The sequence below is a fragment of the Sphaeramia orbicularis genome, chromosome 15 (assembly GCF_902148855.1).
Source record: "Sphaeramia orbicularis chromosome 15, fSphaOr1.1, whole genome shotgun sequence".
NCBI lineage: Eukaryota > Metazoa > Chordata > Actinopteri > Kurtiformes > Apogonidae > Sphaeramia > Sphaeramia orbicularis.
The window spans coordinates 26,724,009-26,751,943 of record NC_043971.1 but is presented as its reverse complement, the minus strand read 5'-3'; the positions used below and the strand labels follow the sequence as shown (position 1 = coordinate 26,751,943).

The window sequence follows — 27,935 nt, the reverse complement described above, 5'->3', positions numbered from 1 at the left end:
CTGACGGTAATGACTCTAGTGGCCACTCTAAAACAGTTACTTTCTAAAAATTAATAACATGACATAAATCACATTATAATATTAGCATATATATGTAAACGATATAGAGTGAAATGGTCAATCTTTATGGTAATTTATGTGAGTGGCTTGATCACTAAGTGGGACCATCGAGTGGGACATTTGCTGCATGTCTTTCCCCTATACCCAGCTCTCTCCACTGCCACTGTCAAATAAAGGCATAAAATGCAAAAAAATTAAGTAATCAAACATTATTTATAAACTGGGTACATGTCCTACATCATTTGTTCCCTAAAGGACACTTCAAATTATTACTCCTACAGCAGTTTATCTTTAAAAAGAGTGCACTGGTGACATATACATACACATTTCTGAACATTAAATAAAAGGTCTGTAGATTTCCAGATATGTGTGTTGTAAACAATGACATGTACCATCTTTACTAGTCATGTGACCTTTACTTGTCGAATGACAGCTCAATTAAGTAAGTGGTTTCAGATGTGACGCTGCTAAAAATAACACATCCAGTGTAACGTTGGCAGATGATTCCAAACAGGTTACAGGCCTGTGATCACAGATAACAAATTACATAAGCCTGTTTTGTGTGTGTTCCCATCTCCCACCCTATAGGCCAGATTATGAGTATTCGCTCAGCTGTCTTTGTTATTGCCTGAAGTGGATTTAGATCAGAATATGGGTTTTGATGCAGACTGGGAACAAAGATAAACACACACACACACACACACACAGATATGCCTGCGGGCATAAACACTCACACATTCAGGACCATACAAACTGTGTCCTGCTCCATAGCTCTGCGACCTCAGATATTAGCTTTCCTGCCAAGTGTGACGAAGACCAACTGCCACAATAAATACACAGCGTCAGCCACCACCTCCCTCCACACCCGGTCTTAACTGCAGTTCATCTGGTTAACAATGGGAGCGACATTTGTGTTTAAGTAGTGGTGAGAATCCAGCTTCACAGACACAAAGTATTGGCTTTATTAGGAGAACATGGCTCCAGTTTGTAGTCGTTGGACTTTTGATGTAATTCATGAGATTAAAAGATTCAGAATGGGTTTGGACAGGGAAACAGAACAGACCTGGAAGAGAGTGTGGTGGTGGTGGGGGGGGGGGGGGGTAAAGTCATTCAAAAATTGATTAAAAACAAAATCACATGTACCTTCATAAAAAAAAATAAAAATTAAAGTGGTAAAAAATGAGTTAAAAGCATTATCTGTATTTCTTAAAATGAATGTTTTCAATTTATTAAGTTTATCATATGTTTGAATGGACTCTCTACTTCCTGAACTTCAGGTGGGTCTGTTATTTCCTGTCTTACTTTTTTTTTTTTTTATTTATCTTTTTATGAGCAATGTAACAGAACATACAAAGGAGCAGAATTACAATGCATTCATTATACATTGCCTTTTTATATCATTTTTCCCCATTCCCAATCCAACCCCAAGGCCCTCCAAGAAGGGGCAACAGCAGAAATAAGAACATCACAAATGTCTCTGAGCAGTAGAAAATCAAATAAGTATAAGCAGTATCAAATCTGTGGTGTACAAGAATATTAACTGAGCTAATGGAAATAGAAGAAAATTTAAAAAAAAGTCATAGCTTGTAGATACTTGTGTTTACTTTTAAATCTTAGACATTACCTAGATGTATCAAATGTGACAATAATTGGTAGACAGAACAAATTACAACAAAAAAACAACAATACCTAAACAATAATAAAATAGAGTAGGGTGGAGGTGTGAGAGATCAATCTGAAGGCAGTGTTTGTAAAGACTGAAAGTAATCTAAAAAAGATTGCCATTTATTAAAGAATTTAGTTGAGGAGCCTTGTAGTGAGAGTCTAATCTTTTCTAATTTAAGAAAAAACATAACATCTCTAAGCCAAAATGAAATAGACGGGGGTTTAGGAGACTTCCACAAAAATAAGATACGTCGTCTTGCAAGGAGGGATGTAAAAGCTATTATATCAGACTCTATTTGGTTAAAACAGGTGTCAAAAGGGAGCCCAAATATCGCTATAAAAGGGCACATATCCTGTCTTTCATTATTGGACACACTGATTAATCCAGGTGTGCCTAATTAATCAGTAGTCACAACAAGAAGCAGCAGACACACCTGGATTAATCAGTGTGTCCAATAATGAAAGACAGGAAACAAAGGAGCCACCTGAAGTTCAGGAAGTAATGAGGCTGTGCATAGAGTCCATCACATGACAGAAACAGACATCACTAATGCATTATGGGTAAGAGCCAAAATTAATATGATCAGAAAGCCAACAACTCCAAGATGATGTTAATTCTGCACACGGTTCGGTAAAGAATGTTTGTTGTTTGTGCTGTATGTAATACTTCTTCATGTGGATACTCTGTGATACATTTCGGACACTTTATCGGATGTTCGTTGGATGCATCTGCTGTTGTGTTAGCATGTTGGCACCTGTCTATTTCCTGGCATTAGCCTCAGAGACTTTCAAAGACTGACAAATGCATTCCTTATTTTGTATTTGTAATTTTAACAGTTTGTACAGTGTATTTTAGCTGCGTCTACATCGGCATCAGTGTGAAGCGTTGTCTGTTTTCTGTTGGACCAGTGTAGCAGCTGATAGGAAGATAAATAAATACAAATGTAGAGTGTGTTTTATTGTAAAGAACTTGAAAAAGAATTGCATTGCTTTCTACACTGATTCTGTTCTGCCGGTCAGCAGCATGTGTTCTGGATGTTGTGTGGTGTCTCGTAGCTGTAGTCATATAACAGAGCACCTAGTATATAGTGTGTTTAAGTGAAATGTGGTGTCGGAGGTCATAATAGCAGCAGCAAACACTGTTTTGGTTTAATCATTCCTTCTTCTTCATATTTCTTTTCATGCTCACTCTTTTTAAGCTGGTGTGGTTTTAGCTGATTTTCTTCCTCTTCCAATGCCTTGTCTTTAAACTATATATGAATGCAACTTTTAAGACTATGTGTCAGTTCATTTTAAATCCGTCAAAATTGTCACGGCTTATGGTCCATTTGTCAAGTTATCCACTTTGAGGGCTTTTCTTTGCTGAACATTTTATGCAAATTTGGCTGGAGTGAAAGTGAACTGTCATAGTTTCCCACAGGTATCACAGGCTGAAGGACATCTTATACATTTATATTATATTTATATTTTAAGAATTTCCACCAAACACCGTAGTATAATAAAATACTATGCAATGGGAACTTTACGCAAAATTGAAATAGATCCTTAAAATCTAAAAAGCTGCTCAACATCAATTAAACGTCTCTGCTGTAAGAGCCAACTTTGTCATTTTGATTTATGACTGAACACCTGCCAAAATGACTAATCATGCAGATAAACCCTTCAGACACTTTCAGACTTCAGCATTTAGCCAGTGGCTGCAGGCTGCTAAATTTAATGATCTCGGTGACAAAGTCTTTTACAAAAGGTGGATATCAGGCTAGTGTTGTCCAACCTGACAACCGGAGCACAGTGTTAATCAAAATCACAAGCTCTGAGATCCAGTTTAACACTTTAATCATAAAAGAGCTGCTTTGATAGCATCAAAACAAATCTGACATCAGATTTTATGGTAAGATGAGGCAGAAAATCATCAAATTGTCAAGCCAAAATATCATCTGTTGCTGCATGAAACTTTTGTTTTGTGCTTTAATGCCTGAAATATGGTTATTGTACCTGACTGGCCCATATTTCAGGTAGAATACTGCACATATTTAGTACTTTTACCTGTGTTTACAAAGTGAAAGTGTCCTCAGCCTAAAATACTTGTTGGAAACACACTGCTGGTCTTCTGTTTCTTCCTGATATTCCAGTTTCCAGTCTGTCCTTTCCTCACTTTTCTTCCTTCTCTTTTTCCTTTTCCTCCTCCCACCCTTCCTCCTCCTCCTCCTCAGTAAAACCATCAAGGTGAGAGTAATCGACGATGAAGAGTACGAGAAGAACAAAACCTTTTACATAGAGATTGGAGAGCCTCGACTGGTGGAGAGTAACGACACTAAAGGTCAGGAAGGGGGTCGGTCATGTGACATTGTGAACTTTGAGGCTTTGACCCCTGAGTGTCCACTGCACTGAAAAGGATGCATGTTCATGAAAACAGACACACAGGACCAGAGATTTAGATTTTCACTCATATCTTTCTGCTTTATGATCTCCCTCCTTCTCTATTATTATTAGTAGCTTCTCGTCCTGTTGTCTGTCACATGACCATGAACATGCAGCCTGTTGTGGATCACCTCATCTCACCACATCCACCTCACCACTAAGCAAGTGCATGAGTGTGTGTGCGCGTGTGTGTGTGTGTTTTTTTTTCATGTCCATACATTGCCATGTTGTTTGTTTGCCATGCATGTTTACCACGTCCCTTTGTATGTGTGTGTACGTGTGTATGTGTCCCATACAGGAAGACCATAACCATTAGGATCTTAGACCGGGAGGAGTACAATAAGCAGTCTTCATTCTACGTTCTGCTTGACACGCCCGAGTGGAGACGGAGCGGGAAGGAACGGACAGGTGTGACAGCCAATCAGCTGAGAGTGCACTCTAAGCAGCTTTGAATGGATCCAACTCATTAGGCCAAACACAAAACTAAACAACAGGGACCTGTACCATGACGCAAAATAAACACACCCACAATATCTGCATCGACATATCTACATACCCACGATTATGTTGAGAGAGTGAGTCGAAGGTAGCGCTGTCAGACTCTGGTTCCCGACTCTGATATAAGTATAAAAGTAGAGTTTAGCCCAAACATGTCAAGATCACATATAACAAGAAATGTATAATAAGAGAAAAGTAACACATGTACCGCAGCTAAAGCCAATGAAGGAAAGAGTAAAAGACACTCTACCATGTGAATATGAATTAACCGCCCACACCTAAACATCTATTAGCGACCAAAAGCATCTATTGATCTATTATGTTTAATAACTTCTGAACCACTAATCTTATCAATGCATGTAAATAATTCAGGTAAAGTGCAGTTTCTCAGCCTTTCACTATATAACATTCAGAGGCTCTAAACACAGAGACGTCTTCATCTTCTGCAACATTAATTCACCATTAAAAAACATGTGGTTTGATTTAAAAAAAAAAAGTCACTTATCCTTCAGTTTTCTCTGTTTCAATATAACGTTTTAATTTACACTGAGCTTTTATGAACATCTTGATAATTGGTAAGAAAATACCTTGTTTTCACTGAAAAATGCTAAAAGTAGAGAATAATATCATAGTAAAATAAAATATATAATATAATAATATATCATTATAATGAAATTTAATAGAAAATAAATCAATATAAATACATGTAATATTAGAATAAATAAGAAAATAAAATAAGAAATCATTCGGAAGTCACATAATTAGAGTTGTTTATTCCATTTAGATTCATTCTTGTGTGTGTTAAGGTTGCTTTTTGACACTGTTTAACAGACTGAAAGGAAGAAAAGAACAAATAAAACAAAATTAAAACCATACAGTCGACTCACTGTCAAGTAGTGATGTGCGGATCGATACTGAAATATTGATATCGCCGAGACCAGATCTTTACCCTCTAGAATCGATTCACAGATTCAAAATACTGACACTTTTGATACTTTGGTCATTTGAGGTAATGTATATCAGGAACACAGTGGAAAGTAACTAAACTATTGGGATCTTGTCCAAATGATACACGATTGGTGGGAACTACTTCTTCCTCCGCCTGGGTAAGTGTGTCATGCTGCTCAGTCAGTCAACTCTGACTCAGTCTGTAGAAAAAAATGGCAGAATGGAAAAGGAGTCATGTGTGGACCTATTTTAGCTCCACAAACAGCCACGAAGATGATTAACATGCAAGTTTTCATTTTTAATAATAGTTCTTAATAATTAAACAATAATTATTCTCATGTCCTGTATTCTTGTTATGATTTGAAATGCACTATTTTTATTATTATTATTTTTTTTTTTTCGATTTTCCAGACATTACGTGTATTTGTACAAAGTATTGGATCGGTATCGCTGACACCAGCCTGATTTTTTACTCGGTATAGGATTGGAAAGGAAACCCATGGTATCGAACATCACTACTGTCAAGTATTATATTATTGCTCTAGTGTAATAATTACTCTCTGTCTTAAGAACACATATTAGCCTTGGCTCAGAGTGACTTTTTCAGCAAAATGTATTAACTGACTATAAAAACAAGCTTCCATTGTCCCCAGTGTCATTTATCAAACATGCACTTGACATGTTTGTTATTGGTGAATTGATGTTGCAGAAGATGGTAGTGTTTCCATGTTCACTACATGAATATCATAAAAGATGCAGCTCGAAATCTGGGAAAATACACTTTCCCTGAATTATTAAAATGTATTGATAGGATTAGTGGCTTAAAGGTTTTTTGGGGGGTTTTTTTGTTGTTTTTTTTTTACAATTTTTATTTATTTCTCATTTTTATCAGTACAATCCAATCTCCTCATGTTGAGGAGCAGGAAAAGAAACAAAAGAACAGAAAACAAACAAATGAAAAGAACAGCCTGTATTTGTGTCAGAATATGTTTAGGTCCCTTAATAGACACATTTTTCCCTGAATGTCAGCCATTTTCCCCAGTTTTTTATAAAGAGATTCAGTTTATATATAAGATGTTTGATGACAAGTCTATCAGCTATGATTGAAAGACATTGTTTGTTAGATGGAGCATCAGTCTTAAGCCAGTTCTTTGTTATGGCCTTCTTCCCGGCCACCAGGAGGATCTTGACAAGATATCTGTCTTCTTTATGCACCGTTTCTTCCAAATGTCTGTGTTAAAGGACAAGACAAGAATTTGGGATTGCATATTCCAACACATCACAGCGAGCTGAGTGAACCTTCCCCCAGAAGGGTTGGCTTAAAAGTTTTTAAACTTTTTAGATCAGTAGATGTTTTTGGTGTCCAGTGGTTGTTTAGATCTTTGAGGATTATATCCCCATGTGAAGTTAAATAGTTTAGATGATTGTATTTTGTCTGAATTAATCTGCACACCAAGGCCCACATCTCTGAAAGTGTGGATCTGTCAAGTTTCAGGATAAAGTACAATAATAATTGACGCTGATAAGAAGTAAACACAGAAAATCTAGTGCTACCATACAACCCCTTAATTTTGCTTCATGATACAGACCGCAGGATATCACAATGAACAAGAATAAATATATTGAGCAATATAAAAATACATAATTTTGACATCCTCTACATTGTTAATTGAAGTATACTAACCAGGTAAATGAGGAATACTTTACCAAAACAAACGTATTCATATGGAAAAACATATCGATGACAACAGTAATGATATGGGCAGTTGGTTGTTTTATGGCTAAATGACAAGGAATGGAGCCATGGCTCATATTTGTATGTACACTCACAGCCTGGGCTATAAAAATGCAGCCAAACTGAAGATGCAACGAGCACCACAAGACCTGCTACGTGACCAAGAAATCAGGATGCTTATGGTTTTATTTTGCTCAGTTTACATCCAACGTGACTACAGCCACAAAAACAGACACGTCAAGGAAAACAGAACTTCCCACACTGTTCAGTATCAGAAAAGAGTAGCACAGACATACCATACATCATGTAAGAATGTGTAAGAAGACAAACAGTTGCTTTAAATAACCAGTTGTAGGACATTTCTGATTAGAGGACATCACACACCAGATGTAATGTTTGTCTTAGTGCGCTCAGATATCTTAAATAATATTTACTTCATACAAATAGTGTAGCCAGGAGCACTTTATAGTTGGCCGAGCAACAAGCACTTTCAGACTAGGAGCACCGTGGGGAATAAACCAACACATCAGTTACACGTCATGTTTTATCATATTTCTAAAGTAACAAAACACAGGGTCACTCATGCTTTAACAGGCCTGTTGATTTGGGATCCAGGTTCAAGCCAGTCTGGAGTGAACTCTGCTGCTCTTCTGTTCTTCTTTCCTGTCTTTTTTTTTCTTCTTCTTTCTGTTTCTCTTCAGAGATTTACACAAAAAAAAACTCAGTGGGAATCACACCTGTCCCCTCCTTTTTTCTCCTTTCACTTCCTCTTCCCTGATTGTTTATTTCTCTTCATCCTCTCAGCTTTGATTTGTGTTCATAGCTGATGCTGAGAATGCCTGTATTATTGCCACCAAAAGCAGAGAAAACAATAGGAATGACTGTAGAGTTAGAATTCCGAGGCATTTTTCATACCTACATTCAGGTATTTATCTGTTTTTATGCAGTTTAAAGGCAAGGACATGCTGTAAACGCTGAATGACAAAAGGGTTTACCTATAAAAATAGCATTCTGCTCTGAATATTTTATTTTACTTTTTTAATTTTTAATTTTTTTTAGTGATACAGTTTACGAGACATAGTGGAAAGAAAAAAAACAAAAGAACAACAACAAATAAACAAAAGACAAATCAAGCCAGATAATGACAAACAACAACAATGACATCATCATATTACAATGAAAAGGATAATAAATGTAAAGAGCAACTAAACAATATGGATTGTTTAGGGGTGATAGGGAAAAGGGAAAGGGGGAGAGTGAATGAAAGTGAGAGAGGGAGAAAGGAGAAAGTGAGAGGGCAAATAATTATAATAATGATAATAAAAACAACATAATATATAGTAATAATACTAATAGTCTAATTTGTTAGTATTGCTGTAGCAGCAGCAGCAGAGGAGACAGCCACAATAACAGTATAATGGGTTAAAAAATTTAATATTTATAATAATAATTTATATCAGTGCACATCAGTTTGAGTTTATATTAATTTATTTAAATTAATATGGCTATAGGGGGTGGAATGCTCTGAATATTTTACATTTTTTCATAATATCAAGTACAGGTAATGCTAATAACAATAACGCTGCATATGTTTAGTAGCCTAGTAATCCTGACAGTGTGATAATGAACCATCATGCTTTGCAGAAGATGCCTTTCAACTTACAATAGAATCAACATGTTAAAGTATAGTTTTTATTTATTTAAGGTCTTCCATCATTTAACAAGCTACGTCTTCTACTATAAAGCAAAGCAGCAATTCACCTTAAAGTAACCTTCAAACAGCTGCTGACCAAGAAAGAAAATAAATTGATTTATAATTTCTAGAAACTTTGGATCCATGAATCCTATCAATGTGTTTAAATAATTCAGGTAAAATGCAGCTTCTCAGCTTTTCAGCAGCATGAGATATGAGCCATTTGGATGTTCAGAGGCGTCACAGTGATCATGGAAACACCATCATCCTCTAATTCTATCACAATAATTCACAATAAAAACACGTAGTTTGATAAATGACAGTGTTTGCAGACGCTTGTTGATAGAGTGTAGAGGTTAACAGATGCTCTCAAGCCTTCACCACCATCTTCATACCACTTCTTTAATGAGATAATGATTTATTTATGGTAAAATGCTACAAAGAGAGAATCTGAATGAGATTTGAAGTGATGTGGGGTTCGTTTCGAAAGCTGCTCTGTAATAAGTGTTTTCCCCAGTGTGTGTGTGTGTGTATGCAAATGTGTGCATGTGTTATCAGTCAGAGCTGCATCTGTGACTCTGTTTCCCACTGTTAACCCATTACCACAACGGAGCAGCATCACCTTCTCTTCTATTAAATGTAATGTAATATAAAACTCATAGAACCTCAATTTTTCCGATAGAATTCAATGTTAAATCCAAACAGACATGCAAGTAAACAAGCTTATGGAAATAGTTTGGAATATGCTGAGGTTTTAACCCATAAAGTGCTGCTTTTATGGCAGTTCCCAAATGTTTTTTTTCTCTCTAGTTAACCTTTTTAAGTGTTTTATCACCATTTATTATAATATTATCCTCTGTATTTTGCTTCTTTTTTTTTTCAATGAAAATCAGGTATTTCCCTATATTTAATTCACTGATCATGTAGATGTTCATGAAAGCTCAGATTAAAATTGAGGGTTATTATATCAGAAACAGAGAAAACTGAAGAAAAAGTGACTTTTTTCAGTAAATATATCAATAACTGAACATAAAAACAAGTGGCTCCATCCTCTGTCATTGATCAACTCTATGGGTTTTACTGGTGAATCAATGTTGTAGAAGATGACAGTGTTTCCATGTTGACTACAGAGCCTCTTAACGTCCAAATGGGTCACATCTGATGACCATAAAATGATGACAAACTGCATTTTACACCAATTATTTACACTTATTGATAGGATTAGTGGATCAACAGATATTTAATAGTTTAGATCAGTAGATGTTTTTTGTAGCCAGTGGATGTGTGGGTCTTTATGGGTTAAAATGTGGTATAAACACTGTCAAATCAAACAGACAGAACTGATTTAGATATTAATACAAGTCGACTACTCTCACACACCTCACATTTTTCATAAAGCAGGAATCATACATAACCTAATACAACCGAAAATGTGTTGAAAACAGTGATTGAAACTAGCTCCATGAGTGGTCTTCTTCCCTCACACACACAAGCAGAATGGTGCTATCATGAGCGTGTTAATGGCAGTGTGTGTTTACCAGGCATCAGCAGTGTTTATAGTGATGAGGGGATCAAAGACAAGGGCTGGATATCACATTATCACAGTCAGAAGATCAAACACACCTCCGGGACAGGGACACACACACATAGACACGGAGTTTTGGAGCTGCAGAGGGTGTGTGCTTAATGAGGGTACTTTATGAACCGACGCGGTGGTTGTCTCTGTGCTACATTAGCCTTGCACAGATTTTTTTATTGCCGTACCCCATAACGCTGTTTGTGTAGATGAGTTGTGCTTGTTCATACTTATCTGCATATGCATGTATTTGTCCTTATGGATATACAGGGTGGGGAAGCAAAATTTACAATACTTTGAGGCAGGGATTGAAAGACAGTGTATGACCAATTAGTTTATTGAAAGTCAGGAGAATTTATTTGCCACAAGAAAGTTGACATAATAGAAAATGTTTTTATTCTATGTGTCCTCCTTCTTTCTCAATAACTGCCTTCACACTCTTCCTGAAACTAAGTGTTCCTCAAATATTCGGGTGACAACTTCTCCCATTCTTCTTTAATTGTATCTTCCAGACGTTCTCATAATAGTTTTGCTCATAGTCATTCTCTTCTTTCCATTATGAACAGTCTTTATGGACACTCCAACTATTTTTGAAATCTCCTTTGGTGTGACGGGTGCATTCAGCAAATCACACACTCTTTGACGTTTGCTTTCCTGATTACTCATATGGGCAAAAGTGTCTGAAAAGGTATGGATAATAGTGTTAGGTATGATTATGACATCAATATATGTTTGGTTTCAAAACAATTGACGTAGTGCCTGCTGAGAAAAAACAACCAAATGTTCATTGTAAATTTTGCTTCCCCACCCTGTATGTTTGAGCAAAATCTTGAGTATGGTCATTACAGTTAGTGTTTTTTTTTTTTTTTTTTTTTCTCAAACCATCTGCTTTTATCATTTACTTTTGGGGGGAAACAGCTTGAAATCAAAATACAGAACTAAATTTGGATGCATAATTTATGTTCTACCAATGATGGATGAATTTCATCTATTGAAAGTAAATGAATGTAATATAATACGTGCATTTGCAAAAAAAAAAAGTCCCACACACACCATATACGCATCTGGTTTTGATTACAGGAAACATTTGCTATGGTATTGATTAGGATATTCAACACTTATGCAATGTCACCTCGTGTATTTTTGTCCATAGTTGCATTAACCCTTAAAGATCCAAACATCCACTGCCGACCAAAAGCATCTATTTACCTAAAATGTTTAATAACGATCCATTCATCCTATCAATAGATGTAAATAACTGGTGTAAAATGCAGTTTGTCATCTTTTCATGGTCATCAGATATGACCCATTTGGGCATTCAGAGGCTCCGATAGTGAACGTAGAAGCACAGTCGTCATCTACAACATTGATTCACCAGTAAAACCCATGGAGTTTGATCAATGACAGTGAATGTTGACGCTTGTTTTTATGTTCATTCAATGATATACTTTGTTGAAAAAGTCATTTTTCTTCATTTTTTTTGTGATTTAATATAATAACCTTTGAATTTGCTCAGCATGGACATCTACATGATCAGTAAATTGAATATAGGAAAATACCTGATTTTCACCAAAAATGTCAAATGCAGAAGATAGTATTATAATAAAGAGAGAGAGAGGGGAAAGCTTAATTGTTAATCTTCCCCTAGTAAGTTGTTTTGGAAAAAAGTGTCTGCCAAACGCATAAATGTAAATGTAAATTGCCTGGCAAATACAAAACAAAGAATCATTTGGAAGTTGGGTCAGAAATAGTAGTGGCTCTGTATGAGTTAAATTTTTGGCCAAGATCTTCAACTGATAATGGGAGAGTGGGACCAGTGTGTGAAGTCCATCACATCCACTCAACGGGGCTCATGTCTGGACTGTGGTCTGGCCAATCCATGTGTGAAAATGATGTCTCATGCTCCCTGAACCAATATTTCACCAGCCAAATGAACCTGATGAATCCTGGCATTGTCCAATCTTTGTACTCCAATGCAAAATAATAGTTGTTTAAGAAATGAGAAGCTACTCCCGGCATCAGTTAGGCTTAAATAACTTGTTGCAACTTGGACACATCAATTAACTGAGGGGGTTTGAGGGTTATGGCAATATATAGTTGTGGAAAAAATTATTAGACCACCCTTGTTTTCTTCGATTTTAATGCCTGGTACAACTAAAGGAACATTTGTTTGGACAAATATAATGATAACAACAAAAATAGCTCATAAGAGTTTAATTTCAGAGCTGATATCTAGCCATTTTCCATGTTTTTCTTGATAATAACCAAAATCACTTAAAGGGGTCATATTTTGCTAAACCCACTTTTATAAGTCTGTGGTACATTTATTTGTGTATTTGGACCCTAATAGTTCAAAAAGTTTGAATTTGAACCCTCCAGGTGCTGCAAAGCTATCTTTATGTTGATTCAGGTAAAAATCGAGTGGATTTCTACAGCCTGTTTTAATTCCTTCTTAATTTGTTACATTTTATAACTAGTTACGTCACAACATTTGCACATATAAGGTCAAGACTTCTAATGAGCATTTCTCCATAATTGTTTGTCAGCAGCAGCAGTTGTAGTCCATACTAAAAATATGTCCAAACTTTGAGCTGATTACCTAAAATGTTCAGTTGTTGGTTGTATTAACGAACACAAGTGGCTGAACGGGACAGAGTATTTAAAGGGCCAGTGCTCAAAACAACCTTTCTCAAGTTATTACTCAAAAATAGGGTTGAAGATGAACCTGCTGAGTTTAATTAATGAACAATTCAGACCCAAGCATAGCATTTACAGTTCATGTAGACCACAGGGAAATGTTTTAAAATGCATAATTGCATGTAAAAAAGCAAAATACCACTTCTTTAAGTTCTTATGTCAATAGCTATAGCATTGTACTGACAAAAACAGTGCTTTTAGGCATTCCAGGTTTTCTTTTCTGTCTGTTTTAGTCACATGATACACACAGGAGTTAGTACTTGATTGCATAACTATTGTTTTTGATGATTTTTTTATGGTCTAATAATTTTTTCCACAACTGTATTTAAATACATCTTCTCATAGACAAATGGATTTGTTTCATATATTCACCTTCATGTGTTACTGTCGGATTCCACTACAAGGTGCACAAGAACACACTTTTTACACTCGGCTTGGTTCAGCAACTAGGGTCCAAGTTCAAGTCCCAGTTGGACCGTCTGTGTGGAGTTTGCATGTTTACCAGTACCATGCCGGTTTCCTCTGGGTCGTCTGGTTTCAGAAACATGTCTGTATAATTTTCCTGTCAGTGCTTTTGACCAAGGTGCTGACATAGATCTGGAGCTGATCCCTAGGTGCCTTCAGCGGTAGCCCACTGCAGTAGGATTAAATGTCCCCTACTTCACAAATGTGTTTCTGTTCTAAGACATCCAACTTACCCAGCATCCCCTGTACTTAAGCATTTTAACCTCCTGAAAATGGAGAGTTTTGACCTGCTGACATCGGTTTTAGTTTCAAAACTTCAAGGTTGTGTAACTTATAGTGTCTCTAGTTGGGCTGCATGATTCTGGCAAAAATGTCAATCGTGATTTTTTTGCTTAGAATTAAGATCACGATTCTCTGGCATGATTTTTTTTCACAAAATGTTTATTGCACCACTGTCAAGAAAAATGGGATCTTTTACCTCTGATTTGTGTCTTTCATATCGCTCCGCAAGTAGTCCGGTCACTTATGGTCCCAGTTGCTAAGCGACGTCAGCTGATCTGTGAAAGTTTGTAGTGCAAAGAAACTTCCCAGCCAGCACAATGGAATTTTTTAAGCATAAAATTTTTGGAGAGGGCGAGACTTTTGATTCTTGGTTAAAGGCCGAGTTATCCTCACCGGCAAAGAAAGGAAAAGGAGAAGAAGAACAGTGCAGAAGTCAGAGAAGTGAAAGTGAAAAGACACTTGGATCTGGATGACAGAAAAGACAAGCGGCATGAGAGTAACACCGCCGAATGTAAACCTTTATTGGGCAGGAGTTTGGGTGGGTGACTCGCCACTACCGCTAGGGTTTTCATCCATTTCACTGTCTTTACCGCAGACGTTCCTCCGCTGTGATTCACTCTTTCCTCACTCAATAGCAGCAGGTTTACATGTTGTAAAGATGCTTTACCATTGGTTGAGGCAGGAGGCGGCGGTGGTTCTGCATTTGTGGGCATTTGTTTGTAATGCAGCCTGTGAAATAAAATGCTTAAAAATCATCCGTGTTTAGAAATGAGATTGCGTACATGTGTGAATCGAGACTAACCCTAACCCTAACCCTAGTCTCTAGTATGGATGGAAACAGCAGTGCTACTGTAGATAGCACCGAAATCTCCAACATGTTTCTCTCATTTTAGCAGTGCAAGAAACTGATGATGAGGAATGCCACCAGTGTGTTTGAAAGTCAGCCAGGATGTTGCTGATACAGTGAAACTCACACAATAAATCAGTTGAGCAGAGCAGCTTGCCATCACCCTTGGCTCCAATAATAATGGTATAATAATGTAATAAGTCCCATATTGCCCCTACACTGCCCTTATTATTCATATCATTTCCGAGGACGTGCAAAACCGACACTCCAAACAAATGCAGGACACATGAGGCAGCACACAAGTACATTTTCAGCCTAATACTGATGGGATATTAGGTATTTTCTCTGTAAACTGTAAGTTCCCTTATGATGATTATCTTTTGCGGATCTTTTATTCAGTCTGTGCCCACTTCCTCTTGTTTTCGATGGTTTCAATCTTTTATGGTCGAACATAAAAATGTGCTCAATAAGTCGGTTAATGTCCACAGGAAAAAAAAACAACAACCTTGCACTGCACAGGAAACTGCAGGATCTATAAAGCAAATAGTGATATAAGATGATAGGATTTCGCCAATGCTTTAAATCAACAGTTACAGTTTCTGCCATCTGTGCTCTCCTCAGACTGAAACCACATGATTAAAACACTCCTTTATACTCTTTCCTACACATTTCCATCCAGAGCTCCAGGAAGAAAAGGCAACTATTTGCATAATGTTTTTGTCAGTTTGTGTTTTTGTTTTTTACAGTGTCTTTTTTTAAGCCTTTAATGTCATATTTACGTGCCCTGTGTTTTATGTGTGCTATATACATGCATCCCGCTGTCGCATATCTAACAACACCCACTGGGGACAAGTAAAAGTCATTGACTGATTATTGATTGATCATATTTTCTTTGTCAGGGCTTCGCCTTACTAAATTAATCTTCCAGCACAGCAGTTTAGATTATTCGTAATACACACAATCTGACACATTCCAAACAAGCTCTGAGCAGCCTGTAAAAGCAGCTGATAACACAAACAAGGAAAGCTTTACTCTTTATTGTTGATTTATGCATAATTGTGCTTTAAGATGTGAATATAACTTGAGAAGAGAACTGAGATTTTCTTATCAAATTCTGTGAAACTACTCTTCTACTTCTATTTGTGAACTGCCTTTGAGCCAAAGATAAAAGACTGAGGGTTTTTTGGTTGTTTCTCTGTAGCTAATGGACTAATCAAGCATCTGACATTTGATTTATGACTAGGTTATTTATCGCAAAGAATTTGACATGAGGATGGAGATACATGTTCTTGTTGTAACTGATTAGAATGATAGTAGAGGGGATGAGTATCATGGCTTTTCACAGGTTGCGGCACTGAACAGCACATATTGCTAAATGTTACTTCCTCAGCAGTATTTTATACATAAAGTTATGGATGTATTTGCTAACTTTCTGCTACTCTTCTTCTACTTTGTCTGTACACATAAAATAGAAAATTTAGACATTGCACTTTTGTTTGACAGGATTTGAGTTAATACCACACCTTGCCTTCCTGTTTCACCAAAACAAATTCAACCCTGAAGTTGAAATTTGTCACTGCAGCCTGCTTGTTTTCTGATTTATTTAAAGAAATTGTAACTACCCAAACAACCATTTTTTTCCCACAATCCAGAACCAGCTCCAGTGTTGAAATAATGTTCATAAGCCCAATTAAATCGTTTTATAACAGTATAGCAGGAAGCTCATTATTTATGTACATCTGTATCCAGTGGTGTAGTGGTCCCTAGAGAAGTGGGTATACTATCAATTTATGCCTTTTTTTTTTTTTTTTTTAGTAGTCCAGAAAAAAATATGCAAAATTATGCATTCCCTGAAAGTAGCTTCTCTCAATACGTGCCCCTCACTTGCAAGACATTTATTCTGCCTTTCTTGTTCGCATTTCCAATAATCGAGCATCTTTCAACGAGATGTGCAGTGACCTGTCAATCAACTGGGGTGGCACTGGCCCCTGAGGTGTCCAATCAGGTTCCAGAGGTGCTACTTAGCAATATTTTACTCGGCATGACCCGCCCTACTCTACCTCTGATTGGTTCATCAGTCCTCATGCCTAAAGTTAACCAATCTAATCAGTGAAGGCAGCGAGTACCAGCCAATTAGAGGCAGAGTAGGGCGGGTCATGGCTTCACCATCCGAGGAGGAAAAATGAGCAATTTGGCTCCGATACTACTGAATGGTGCACATTGGGGGGGATTTAGAAGTGGGTATATGCAATGCATATACCGGCGTATACCCTGGACTACACCACTGTGTAGTATCATGTAATCATCAAACAAAAACTCACATACGGTGACAATAACACTGTTGCATCAGCTGATAGTTTACATTATGTCTCTGTTAGCATAGCTCTGCTTTTTGACAGGAAACAAACACATTAAAACCACAAATCACCTGTTTTCTGTAGTTTAAGTATTGTCAGTAGCTGCAGTAAAGATCTGTTTGCAATCATCCAAACAAGGTCAGAACTGTCAGTTTAGTCCAAACCATGGCTCAATGGTGAATGGTGAACTTAGCAAAGATAAAAACGTCAAATAATAATAACTTTATACTTTCATAAGCCTCATAATCAAATTCAGCCGTGTAGATGAAGCACTGTGGTTTCAGCATCAAACTTCATTCATTTGAAAACAACAGCAATGCTTCTATTTTTTGTCACTTTCTTTGACTATAAAACTTAATTCTAAGTTGTTCATATTCAGGATTGCAGACACAGGGTGACTCCTTACTCCCCCTAGTGGCCACATAAAACTCAGCCCATCTATGGAAATAAATTCAATGCATATCTTTACAACCCAATACATTCGTGTCTTTGGCATAACTTCAATGATACTGTTAGGTAATCTTTTCAATATTTAAAAAAAATAAATAAATTCTATGGGTAGCTCCTTTAAACTGTTATTTATTTGTGAATCATGTACTCTCCTGATACACTCCGTAAACACTTATGTAACAGAAAAAGTAGCCCCTAATACTGAAGGTCACACTATTATAATATAGTTTGCATATTTAATGGGTGTCTGTTTTATCTGAATTTGATCTAGACCTTGAAGCTTCTCTGCCTGCATTTGAAAATATGTAAAAGCCTCAGCTCCTGCTTTTAGAGACGCAGCTTTAGTCCTGGTCAAATGTTTGGGTATTAATGTGAATAATAATGTGGAATTGCTTTCTATAAAATAAATTCATGGGCAGGAGAATTTTCTTCTTTCTCAAAGTAGAACTATGTTCTCTTGAGGCTGAAGTAGCATTTAAAGGACTCTGTGATATTGCAGGGTTTAGATTTGGTCCAAAGGAGCCTTGGGACAGAGTGGGGCAGCCGAGAGTTCGCGGCAGATCGTGAGCTTCCGTCAGTCATGAGGACGAAAAAGTGTAGCATGAGGAAAGAAACGCTGCTGAGAGGGAAAACAGCTGAAAACACACGCCCTGCAGAGGGTGACGACCCCATGTCCCAATACACATTCACAAAATCAAACACGCATGGACACACACAACATGCACTCAGAGCTGAATATACATTTCACCATGCAACTGCACCAAAATGTTGTCGTGTGAATATAGTATGTGACAGTTTGTCTCACAGCCATGTCCTAGTCCAGCTTTACTGTCTTTCTTTCTCTGCATCTGTGTGTTTGTTTGTAAGCGTGTGCTATGTTATATAACACACATAACATTATCATTAGCCCTGTTAATTAAAGCTGTGCATGTGCTAAAACAGCACAAATAAATTGGAGACATAATGCTCTTATGCCAGTCAAGGTCCACTAAGGTGTTGTCTCACTTTATCTATTGGTTAATTAGTGCAGTGCATTTAAAGCCTATGTCCTTTATGTGCAAACTGAATTAGCCATCTGCTTTGGGTGTAACGTTAAACAACATTAGTGACATATTTTAATGAGATAGTCTGAAACAGTATCATTGACTCATTAATCAACACAAATCACCAAACAATGTAAAATAACGTAATATCTCTATTAGTGAACAAATATAAGTAGCATTCACATTAGCATTGATTCATGCTGATTGGAAATTAATGTCCTTGTTTATTTTATCTCATAACTTTTATTATACTAGTCATTTCATAGAGTAAATAAGCAAATGGAAGACAACATTGATAAACAAATCATTTTATTCACATTCACTCGTCCCTATATCATCAATCATCCACTAATCCTCCTACAATGTGAGCTTTAAGCTTTGGTAATCTTTCCTTTAAGAGCTCATCAAGTATTTCTCAGTGAATCTATAGTAAATTATTGTACGTCATTCTATAAATAAGTAGGTAAATGCTGAGAAACTACAGCTGAAATACTAAGAAAAACTCTTACTTATCAACCTTGGTTAATAACAGTAGGGACTTGAATTGATAGTTATGCATCAGTCTTTTTCCCAAGAGATTTTGGATTGGGAAACATTGCTTTGTACCTTTGGAAAACACAATGTAACAAATAAATACACAAAGAGCTTGGAATTTATTATTGTTGGAATCTGTCCTATGGATTTGAGCCATTTTCATCTATGTCTAATCCATCTGTTTAGATCAGTGGATCAGTGCTACTTTCCTATAACCCCAAGTGCAAAAAAAAAGAAAAAAAAAAATTGACAAAAAATACAATAAATAAGACCCAGGACGCTGTTAAGCAAATGGAATCCTATATCAGACAAGAACGACAGACATTGCTCTCTGGCATGTTTACTCAGTTTAAACATTCGATATGTTTCTGTGTTGTATTGTGAATAAATTATGGGTTTTTATTGACATTTTACGCAGCATCCCAATGTTTTGGGAATTGGAGTTCTTTCCTATGTGATGATGTCATAGAATCATTAACGACCTAAATCTATTCTAACCTCGCTGCACTTCTCAGCATTTTATTTGTAGTTTCTCTGTGTTTATCTACTTATTTACCATCTTTAATAACCCATATGTACAATAATTTATGGGTAAATGCTTAGATGTTTGTATTTGTATTTATTTACTTGCACGTCACAAACAACATAAAAAATAAATCAAAGAAATTATCATGTAAGTAATACGATTGTGCAGGAGAGGATAGAAGCCAAAAAAGGCTTATATAAATACCTCCCCGGAAATAAACAACACACAAAAAAAGAAATAAAGAATAAAAATACAATATTACTGAAATAATAATTAGAAGTAAAAAGTAAAAACTGCAAATCAAATTATATGAAGCTGTACAATTTTTTGTAAATTAGAGTCCTTTTCAGATGCTTTTTAAAGAAGATGCTGATTGAAGTTGAATTTTTGGTTTTTAAAGAAATGGTATGTAGGGCAATTTTTGAAGGTTACAATTGTTAAGATTGAATAATTAATTAGTAAATAATTTATTTTCTACTCTACATTAAATTACCATTAATTTGGTTGGTTATGTTTTCTGGTTTTCTGGTTTAGTTTCACTTCTTTATGTTTTTGTTTGGTTGGTTGATTGTTTGTATTTTTGTTTTCTCTTTTTCCTATATTGAACGCGGGGTAGCTTAATTTGTTATGTAGGACAGGCATTAATATAAGTCACATAAATATAGTCACTTACTTGTTGGTAATGTTTGTAGCGTTGACAGTGGTTGTATTATGTAATGACTGACTAAAGAATTTCATCATCATCATCATCAAGTTCAGGACATAGAGTTTAGAATGTTACATTAGACATAGATATTATAATATTCAACATACTATTTTGTCTTATGCTCCTCCACTTAAAATTTGTTGCAAGATAATGATACCTACCCTCTTCACTCACTTCTCCTAGTTTTTTTTTTTTTTTTTTCTTTTTTTTATTCCGCTGGTGAAACCTGTAAACGTCAAGCATGACAAGGTGTGAAAATCTCTCCTCTCCTCTCCCTCTTTATTCGTCTTCCTCCTCCTATGAACCAGCCCCATGACAGATAAAATGTAAAATGTTTTCCCCTACACCTGTCCTCCTCTCAGCTGCTCTGTCCCCTTTCCCCTCTTCCCTGTCTTCCTCAATCATTGCTTCGGATCAGGGACTCTATCAAAGCATGACAAGGTGCAAAAGCGCCACATACACAGCTCCTGTCAGCACATATCGACCCACATCTCATGCAGACACAGAAATACACAGAAACCTGAAACTTTTTATCATCTCTTACCCATAGGTATTCGCATCATTTCCTTGGGTGCCAATTGGACAGTTATGTTCATGTATTTGAAGGTGGCAGTTTTAATTTGACAGCTAAAGTCGTGTTGCGTAAAGTGTTAATTTTGCACCTTACATCAAAAGACAAGACATTTCGGAGAGACAGGAAAAGACGCGATTTAATTCAGAGAAGTGAACAGAGACGAGAGGAGAAGATGACATAAGGTAGATCAAAAGAAAACTAAGATTAAGAAAAAAAAGCAAAAGAGGTTAGAGATGCTTATGTAACTGACATTTAGGGATTTTGTAAATGTTGATTGTGTTCTCTTTGTTTTCATTTCTTTAAGGCTTTAAGTGCAGTTATTATGCACAGAAATGAAAATGCACGGCTCAGTTGGAAAAAAACATTTCTCTACCTCTTTGCGCTGAATCCTCATTTTAATTAAATACTTCAACAAGAGGCACATTAACTTCAATTTGCTTCAGTTCAGCTGAGAGAAGGACACCAGAGGAGAAAAAAAACATCAAGATGATAAATGGTACGGAAAGCACTTTTGACAAGAAGCAGCATTTTACCCTCCAACATTCAACCTCTGTCAGGTCCATTTACACAAACACGCACACATACAGGCAGCCAGGCACAGTCTCTAACAAGGATACTGCCAGGTCATGTTCATCCCATGTGAGGGTGGGGAGTTAATTGGGTTCATTAAATCACCATTACTGAATGTATGTGATGTGTGTGTGCGTGGAAGCGATGCTAAAGTAAAAGAGAAACTGAAGACTTTTTTCTCATATTATACGTTACGTGACGGTTTTAAAAAGTTTTGAGTAACTTTTAGGTAAGTTGAGCACATTTTTACAGCCTGTGGGGGGGGTACTGCCAAATGGTTCAATCTGCAATGCAAAAAGGAAAAAAATACATTCATAATACATTTTTATTTATTTGATTTTTTCTTTTTTTTTTATAGGCACCTTTCTTGCACTGGAAAAAATCAAAATCTTACCAAGTGTATTTTTCTCATTTCTAGTCAAAATATCTCATCACACTTAAAATAAGACATAATCGCCTAAAGAGTAACTTTTCAATGAGATATAAGAACTTATTTTTAGACAATAGATCTTGAAAATCATATTTCAAGAAATCTTACCAAGATAATTTTCACTTCTTCCATTGGCAGATTTTTTGCTTGAATTAAGCAAAAAAAAAAAAAAAAAAACTGGTTCCCGGGGAGGGTAATAATGAACAAGTGAATGAATGAACAAATGAACAAATGAATGAATGAACAAAGAAATGAATGAATGAACAAAGAAATAAATAATGAATGAGTAAGTAAGTAAGTAAAACAGGCATTACACATACACATTTAGACCAGCAGGTGATTTATGCTGCATTTCCACTAAACGGAACCGGCTTGACTCGACTCGGGTACCAGGTACTATACCTGGAGACCGTTTCCATTACAGGATACTACCGACTTTACAGTGCCTGGACGTCATAGCGGTGGGGTACATTACTTCTGTGTTGTTTGCTCAGAGTTGCTGATAAACTCGCTCATTGCGTGTTGTCTCGTCAAGCTCATGCTGAATTTTTATATCTGAATCTCCTCGACCGACCATGGTGTAGTTTTGCGGTCTGTCATCATGTGGATTAACCTACTGCTGTATTTACTGTCAACTTCTGCATCTGTTTTTTATGTATAACGGCGGGTCACAGAGACAACTCTCTGACCAATCAGTGGTCTGCAGTGTTTACACGTCACGTTTTAGTATCTGTTCCCCAGTCTTGGAACCTCGGCGGAGGTGATACCAAAAAAATAGTACCGGGTACCAGATTCCAGGTCCTTTTTCGTAATGGAAACGTAAAAAGGTCGAGTCGAGTCGAGCCGGTACCACGTAGTGGAAACGCGGCATTAGATTGACCAGTTAATCTATCATGGCTAATAGGTTAATATTAATGCGCATGATTTTGGACAGTGTAAGGAAGCTGGAGTACCGGGAGAACTTACAAACTAACTAACTAAAAAAAAGTCCTCACAGAAACTCACGACCTTCTTGCTGCTGTTCTGTAAATTACAGATTATATAAAACTATAAACACTGTGTTTATCTCAAAATGTGACCTTTTTGAACAAACGTTTCTGTAGCCGCAGCAGCTTATCAGACCAATCAGTAAATGTCACATCAGTGATCTTTAACTCCTGATTAAGCATCGCAGCATTTAGGAGTAGGTTTTCATTCCAACCCAGGCTCTTTAGTCGCTGTTGTCATGTCTGTGTGGACCCAAAAACAAACCACGCAGCCAGACAAAACTGTGCTAGACGCTGGTGATGGAACTAACTTTGACAAAAGTGGTCCTGTCAGAAATTTGCATGGACGTATGAGTGTGTGTGAACTCTAAGCTCCGTGCTGTAAGTCAACTGAGGGGAACAAATGACAATCGAGCAAGTGCTGACCCACAATCTACCGCGCTTTAATGGAAGGCAATAGCATGGATAACAATTCCCACGTGGAAAATTTGATCATCGGCTCTCTTTTTCTCTTTTCTTTCCCTCTTTGATCCCAGCGGTGACTTCAGGTCCAACAGTGAATCTCAATTACTGACACACACCATAAAGAAAGAGAAGAAAAGAAGCAAAGGGAGGACAGAGGAGTGTGTTAGAGAAAGATAAGGGACAAAGGCTGCATTGGCACTGACTATATATGATCATTTAGTAACCACTGAATATACCCTGTCAAGACAATTATTTTATTTCAAACTGATGTGGTTTTATTTGAATAGAACATAAATGTATGTGCCCTTCTAACATGAATCTGTCTCAGATCGATTTTAGCAATTCTTTGGCAATGGAAGAGAAGAGCTGTACAAGTATTTTTCAGTTTAAGAGGTTGTATAAGGACAGAATAGAGAAGCTTTATAAAAATATGTAATGAAATACTTTTACTTATGGATGTTGGATTTGTTTATTTTCATTGACTGTCACGCAAACTGCAGATGTTTTAAGAAAGGGGCAGGTATTATAAGTTTTCTTCATCCTACCCCTTTCCAATCGTTTAGATTGGAATGAATAAATAAATGATTTTTTTTTTCTCACTGCATCAGTCCAGATACATAGAATCTATATTTTCAGCTGCCAGCCTGTCTTTCTGTTTATATTCTAGCACACACTATTTCTTTTTGGTTAGGTTATTTTATTTAACATTGAAAATGACTTAAACATCTAAATATTCTAACCAGTTTTCCTCCCCCACTGGAACAGTTGTTGATTACAACCACATGCACCTGGTTGTTTTTTTTCTCCAGTAATAATGTTGTGTTCTGTTGTGCTGTTTTCAGAGGAAAAGCAAAAGGAAGAGGAGGAGGAAGAGGAAGCTCTGACAGGAAAAGACGAGGAAGAGCGGCGCATCGCAGAGATGGGACGTCCCATGCTGGGAGACCACGTCAAACTGGAAGTCATCATAGAGGAATCATATGAGTTTAAGGTGAGATATGGGAGTCATGCATGTCATATAATAATAATAATAATAATAATATGTTACGCCTCGGCCTAGGGGTTTACCGGGGCGAACATGATATGCTCTACTTTTGTCCCCTCCCAGCTCCCAAGCACACACGTCAGTCAAAAACTAAAGTTCACAAGATTTTTTTTTTACAACTAAAGAAGGGTTAGGGGAGGGCGCGGCTAAAACAACAAACAAAATATCTTCTTCACTGTTCAAAACTAAATTACCTAATCCAAAATAAATTCAAATAATAAAATACAGAAAACTAACCTAAACTCCCTAACTAAAAACAGGAGAAAAGGTGAAAATAAAAGAGCTGACCTCCCCTACCAGAAAAAGGATCAAAGTTACAAAAATACTATTTACAGCTATATACAATCTCAAATAAACACACGAACACACAAAGACTGACAGTCACACACACAGGAGCATGGTTGGAAGCTGGCAGGAGGCAAGAGAGAGAGCGAACAGCTGGATCTAGGGCCATTTAAAGGGGCCGGGCAATCACGCTCCACCAATCAATCAATTTTTCCCCTGTAAGTCGCTTTGGAAAAAAGCGTCTGCCAAATGCATAAATGTAAATGTAAATCAGCTTCCCACAAAAAACAAGACAGACACAAAAAGGGCACAGCACACCTACAGGACGGGGGGAGAACACACACACTAAACAGAAAACACATATGCATATACATATAAATGGCCAAATTATGACCCAGGGTCATAACAAATAATAATAATAATAATAATAATAATAAAGTTTATTTATATAGCCCTTTTTGCAGAAAGATTTCATTTCATAAAGGGCTTTACAATAAAATCAGAAGTTGAAAAATAAAAAAAAAACATAGAGCAACATACAGAGACACAGGCATAACAATATAAAAGCAGATGGTCATAAAACCCACCCCTAACTAAAAGCCTGTCTAAACAAGAAGGTCTTCAGCGAAGTGCCAGTGGCAGTCCATATATAGTAATAGTTAAGTGTCTAAGGACAGTGCATGTGACTTTTACTGGATAAGTTATGGTTTGATTCAAGGTTGTTTCATAGCAGAGATGGGGGAAGTGACAATGTCAGACTTCACTTTTAGGACTTGAGACTTAATGCACATTGAGGAAAGACTTGATTTAAACTTGTGACAGATATGACATGTCATCCTGGTCAGATACATTGATGGTGATTTCTAATGCAATGTGTGTTAATTATAGTAAAGCCTCCAACTGAAATAAAAGACATAGAAGGAATGAGGATTTCAGTAAACTATTCAAAGTTTACTCTCCATTGTTTACTTTTGAGGATTGTAATAGATAGCTCAACTTTTCATGTTTGTTCAGACTTGAGACTTCAAGTGTGACTGACTTCCACTTTAAATACATTAAACCAAAAAACTCAAACTCCTCTAGTGTCACACTGCCTTGTACATCTGCTCTGATGTCCTGTGCTCTGATGTCCTGCCATATTAACATTTAAGCACCAACAGAAACAGGCAGCTTTTTGAAATCGTGTTATCAAAATTGAATATTTAAAAAAAACCCAAAAAAAAGTGGCGCCTAAAGGGTTTAGTGTGTGACCTTTTGCTATGATGACATTTAACTATGATAAATAATCAAAAAAGTAAATGCATTCTGTATATAGACGTGAAAAACTTAAAGCTGCGTATGACTTCATAAATTTTTTATTAAATCTGTAAAATCTGAGTCATAGCCTAAGTATCACAAATCCATAAGTCTTTCCATGATTGCACACCTGAATCTCTTCCCTTACGGTGAACAATTTCAAAGTGTACTCCACCATGAACACTTTAGCGACAAATTTCCGAAAATTCCTGAGTGACCTACTAGCTCTGTTTGTAAACACATACAGTGTTTATGGTGGATGACACTTCGAAATTGTTCACCGTGAGGGAAGAGATTCAGGTGTGTAATCACAGAAAGACTTATGGATTCGTAAGACTTAGGCTATGACTCGGGTTTTACAGGTTTGATGAAAAATTGGTGACGAAAGTCATACGTAGCTTTAAATATAAAATCTATAAAACATTGTAGTAGAAACATACTTCATTAACTTTCATCACACATCCAGGTCCTACAACAGACTATATAACACCAGTGCATACCCAATATAATATATGTTTTTTCTTTTTTTTCTTTTTTTTTTTTTTTGTAACTTATATTTTATTAGTTTTAAAAGAACAACAACAAAAAGAAAACACAACAACATAAATAAGTCTGGGTAGCACAGTCTTATCAATTATTTTGCTTATATAATGTCCATTTTTTCCACTTTTTGTTCATTTGCGGTTCTTGTAGTCTCAATCTGTGTGTTAGTTTTTCCATTAGAAATATGTCCTCGATCATAGTTATCCATTGATCCTTTGATGGTACGTTCATCTTCCCCCAATTCCTTCTTATACATTGTTTTGCAGCTATCAACATCACCTTTACCAAATATTTATCATATTCATGTATAGTGCCATCGCCAAAGTTGCATAAATATATGTTTTTCTAATTAAGCTGAAACCCCTGTATGATCTAATACATAACACCTAGATCTCCTCTTTCACAGTTAATAACCTCACATATAAAAGCTTTAACTGTAATCTTTGTGTGTGCTTCCTTTCCTTGCTCTTCATCTCCCACGCAGACACTTAAGAAAAGTATAGATGAAATTACAATACATGTAGCTTTTTATATTTCTATGTGTGAGTGACAAATGCATGTTCTTCACTCTCATGTTCCCCTACACCCCCCCTCCACACAGACAGACAGTTAATAACACCCAGTAACAGCTCACCACTTGACAGGACGCTACACTTTGACAAGTAGTTTTGTACTTTATTGTGTGTGTGTGTGTGTGTGTGTGTGTGTGTGTGTGTGTGTGTGTGTGTGTGTGTGTGTGTGTGACTGTATCCTATAGTTGTCTGAAGTATGATCCAATGGCAGATAGTGGAAAACAACAGTGTGAGTGTCTGCCATAACATAGAAATAGACTCAAAATTTAGAAATATGGGGGAGATTCATGTCTAAGTGAATTTTATATACACAGTAAAAATCAGTTAACAAAAGTATAAAACTATAAACAGTTCAGATCCTAAATGGTGTGGCTGTCTTTATATGTAGTAGATACAGTCAAAGTTACAGGGGCTGAAAAAACACAAGAATTTATAAACACAAACCTTGCTTTTGCAGACCTCTACTCTCAGTTCAAAGCACATGGTTAACATCCATATGCTTGTATGAAAACTCTTATGATCAGGCCAAATCTGCATCATGGGGGAAGATTTTATGTAGACAAAGAGCAGATGCAGATGTCCTTTCAGATCTCTTGAATCACTGTGTTGAAAGGTAATAATGGATTTTTTGCTACTTGGTGCTTACAAGCTATGGAGCACTGCAGCTTT

The 27,935-nt window shown here is 36.6% G+C and overlaps 1 protein-coding gene across 3 annotated transcripts in view; it reads left to right on the top strand.

Moving 5' to 3' along the window:
• The window catches only part of slc8a1b (solute carrier family 8 member 1b), a 193,066-nt gene that overhangs the window by 128,437 nt on the left and 36,694 nt on the right, over positions 1–27,935 (top strand). For all 3 annotated transcript variants that reach the window (XM_030155608.1, XM_030155607.1, XM_030155609.1), the window contains exons 5-6: positions 4,445–4,554; positions 24,371–24,516. In XM_030155608.1, the coding sequence (XP_030011468.1) occupies positions 4,445–4,554; positions 24,371–24,516 (256 nt within the window). The remainder of the gene's footprint in view (positions 1–4,444; positions 4,555–24,370; positions 24,517–27,935) is intronic.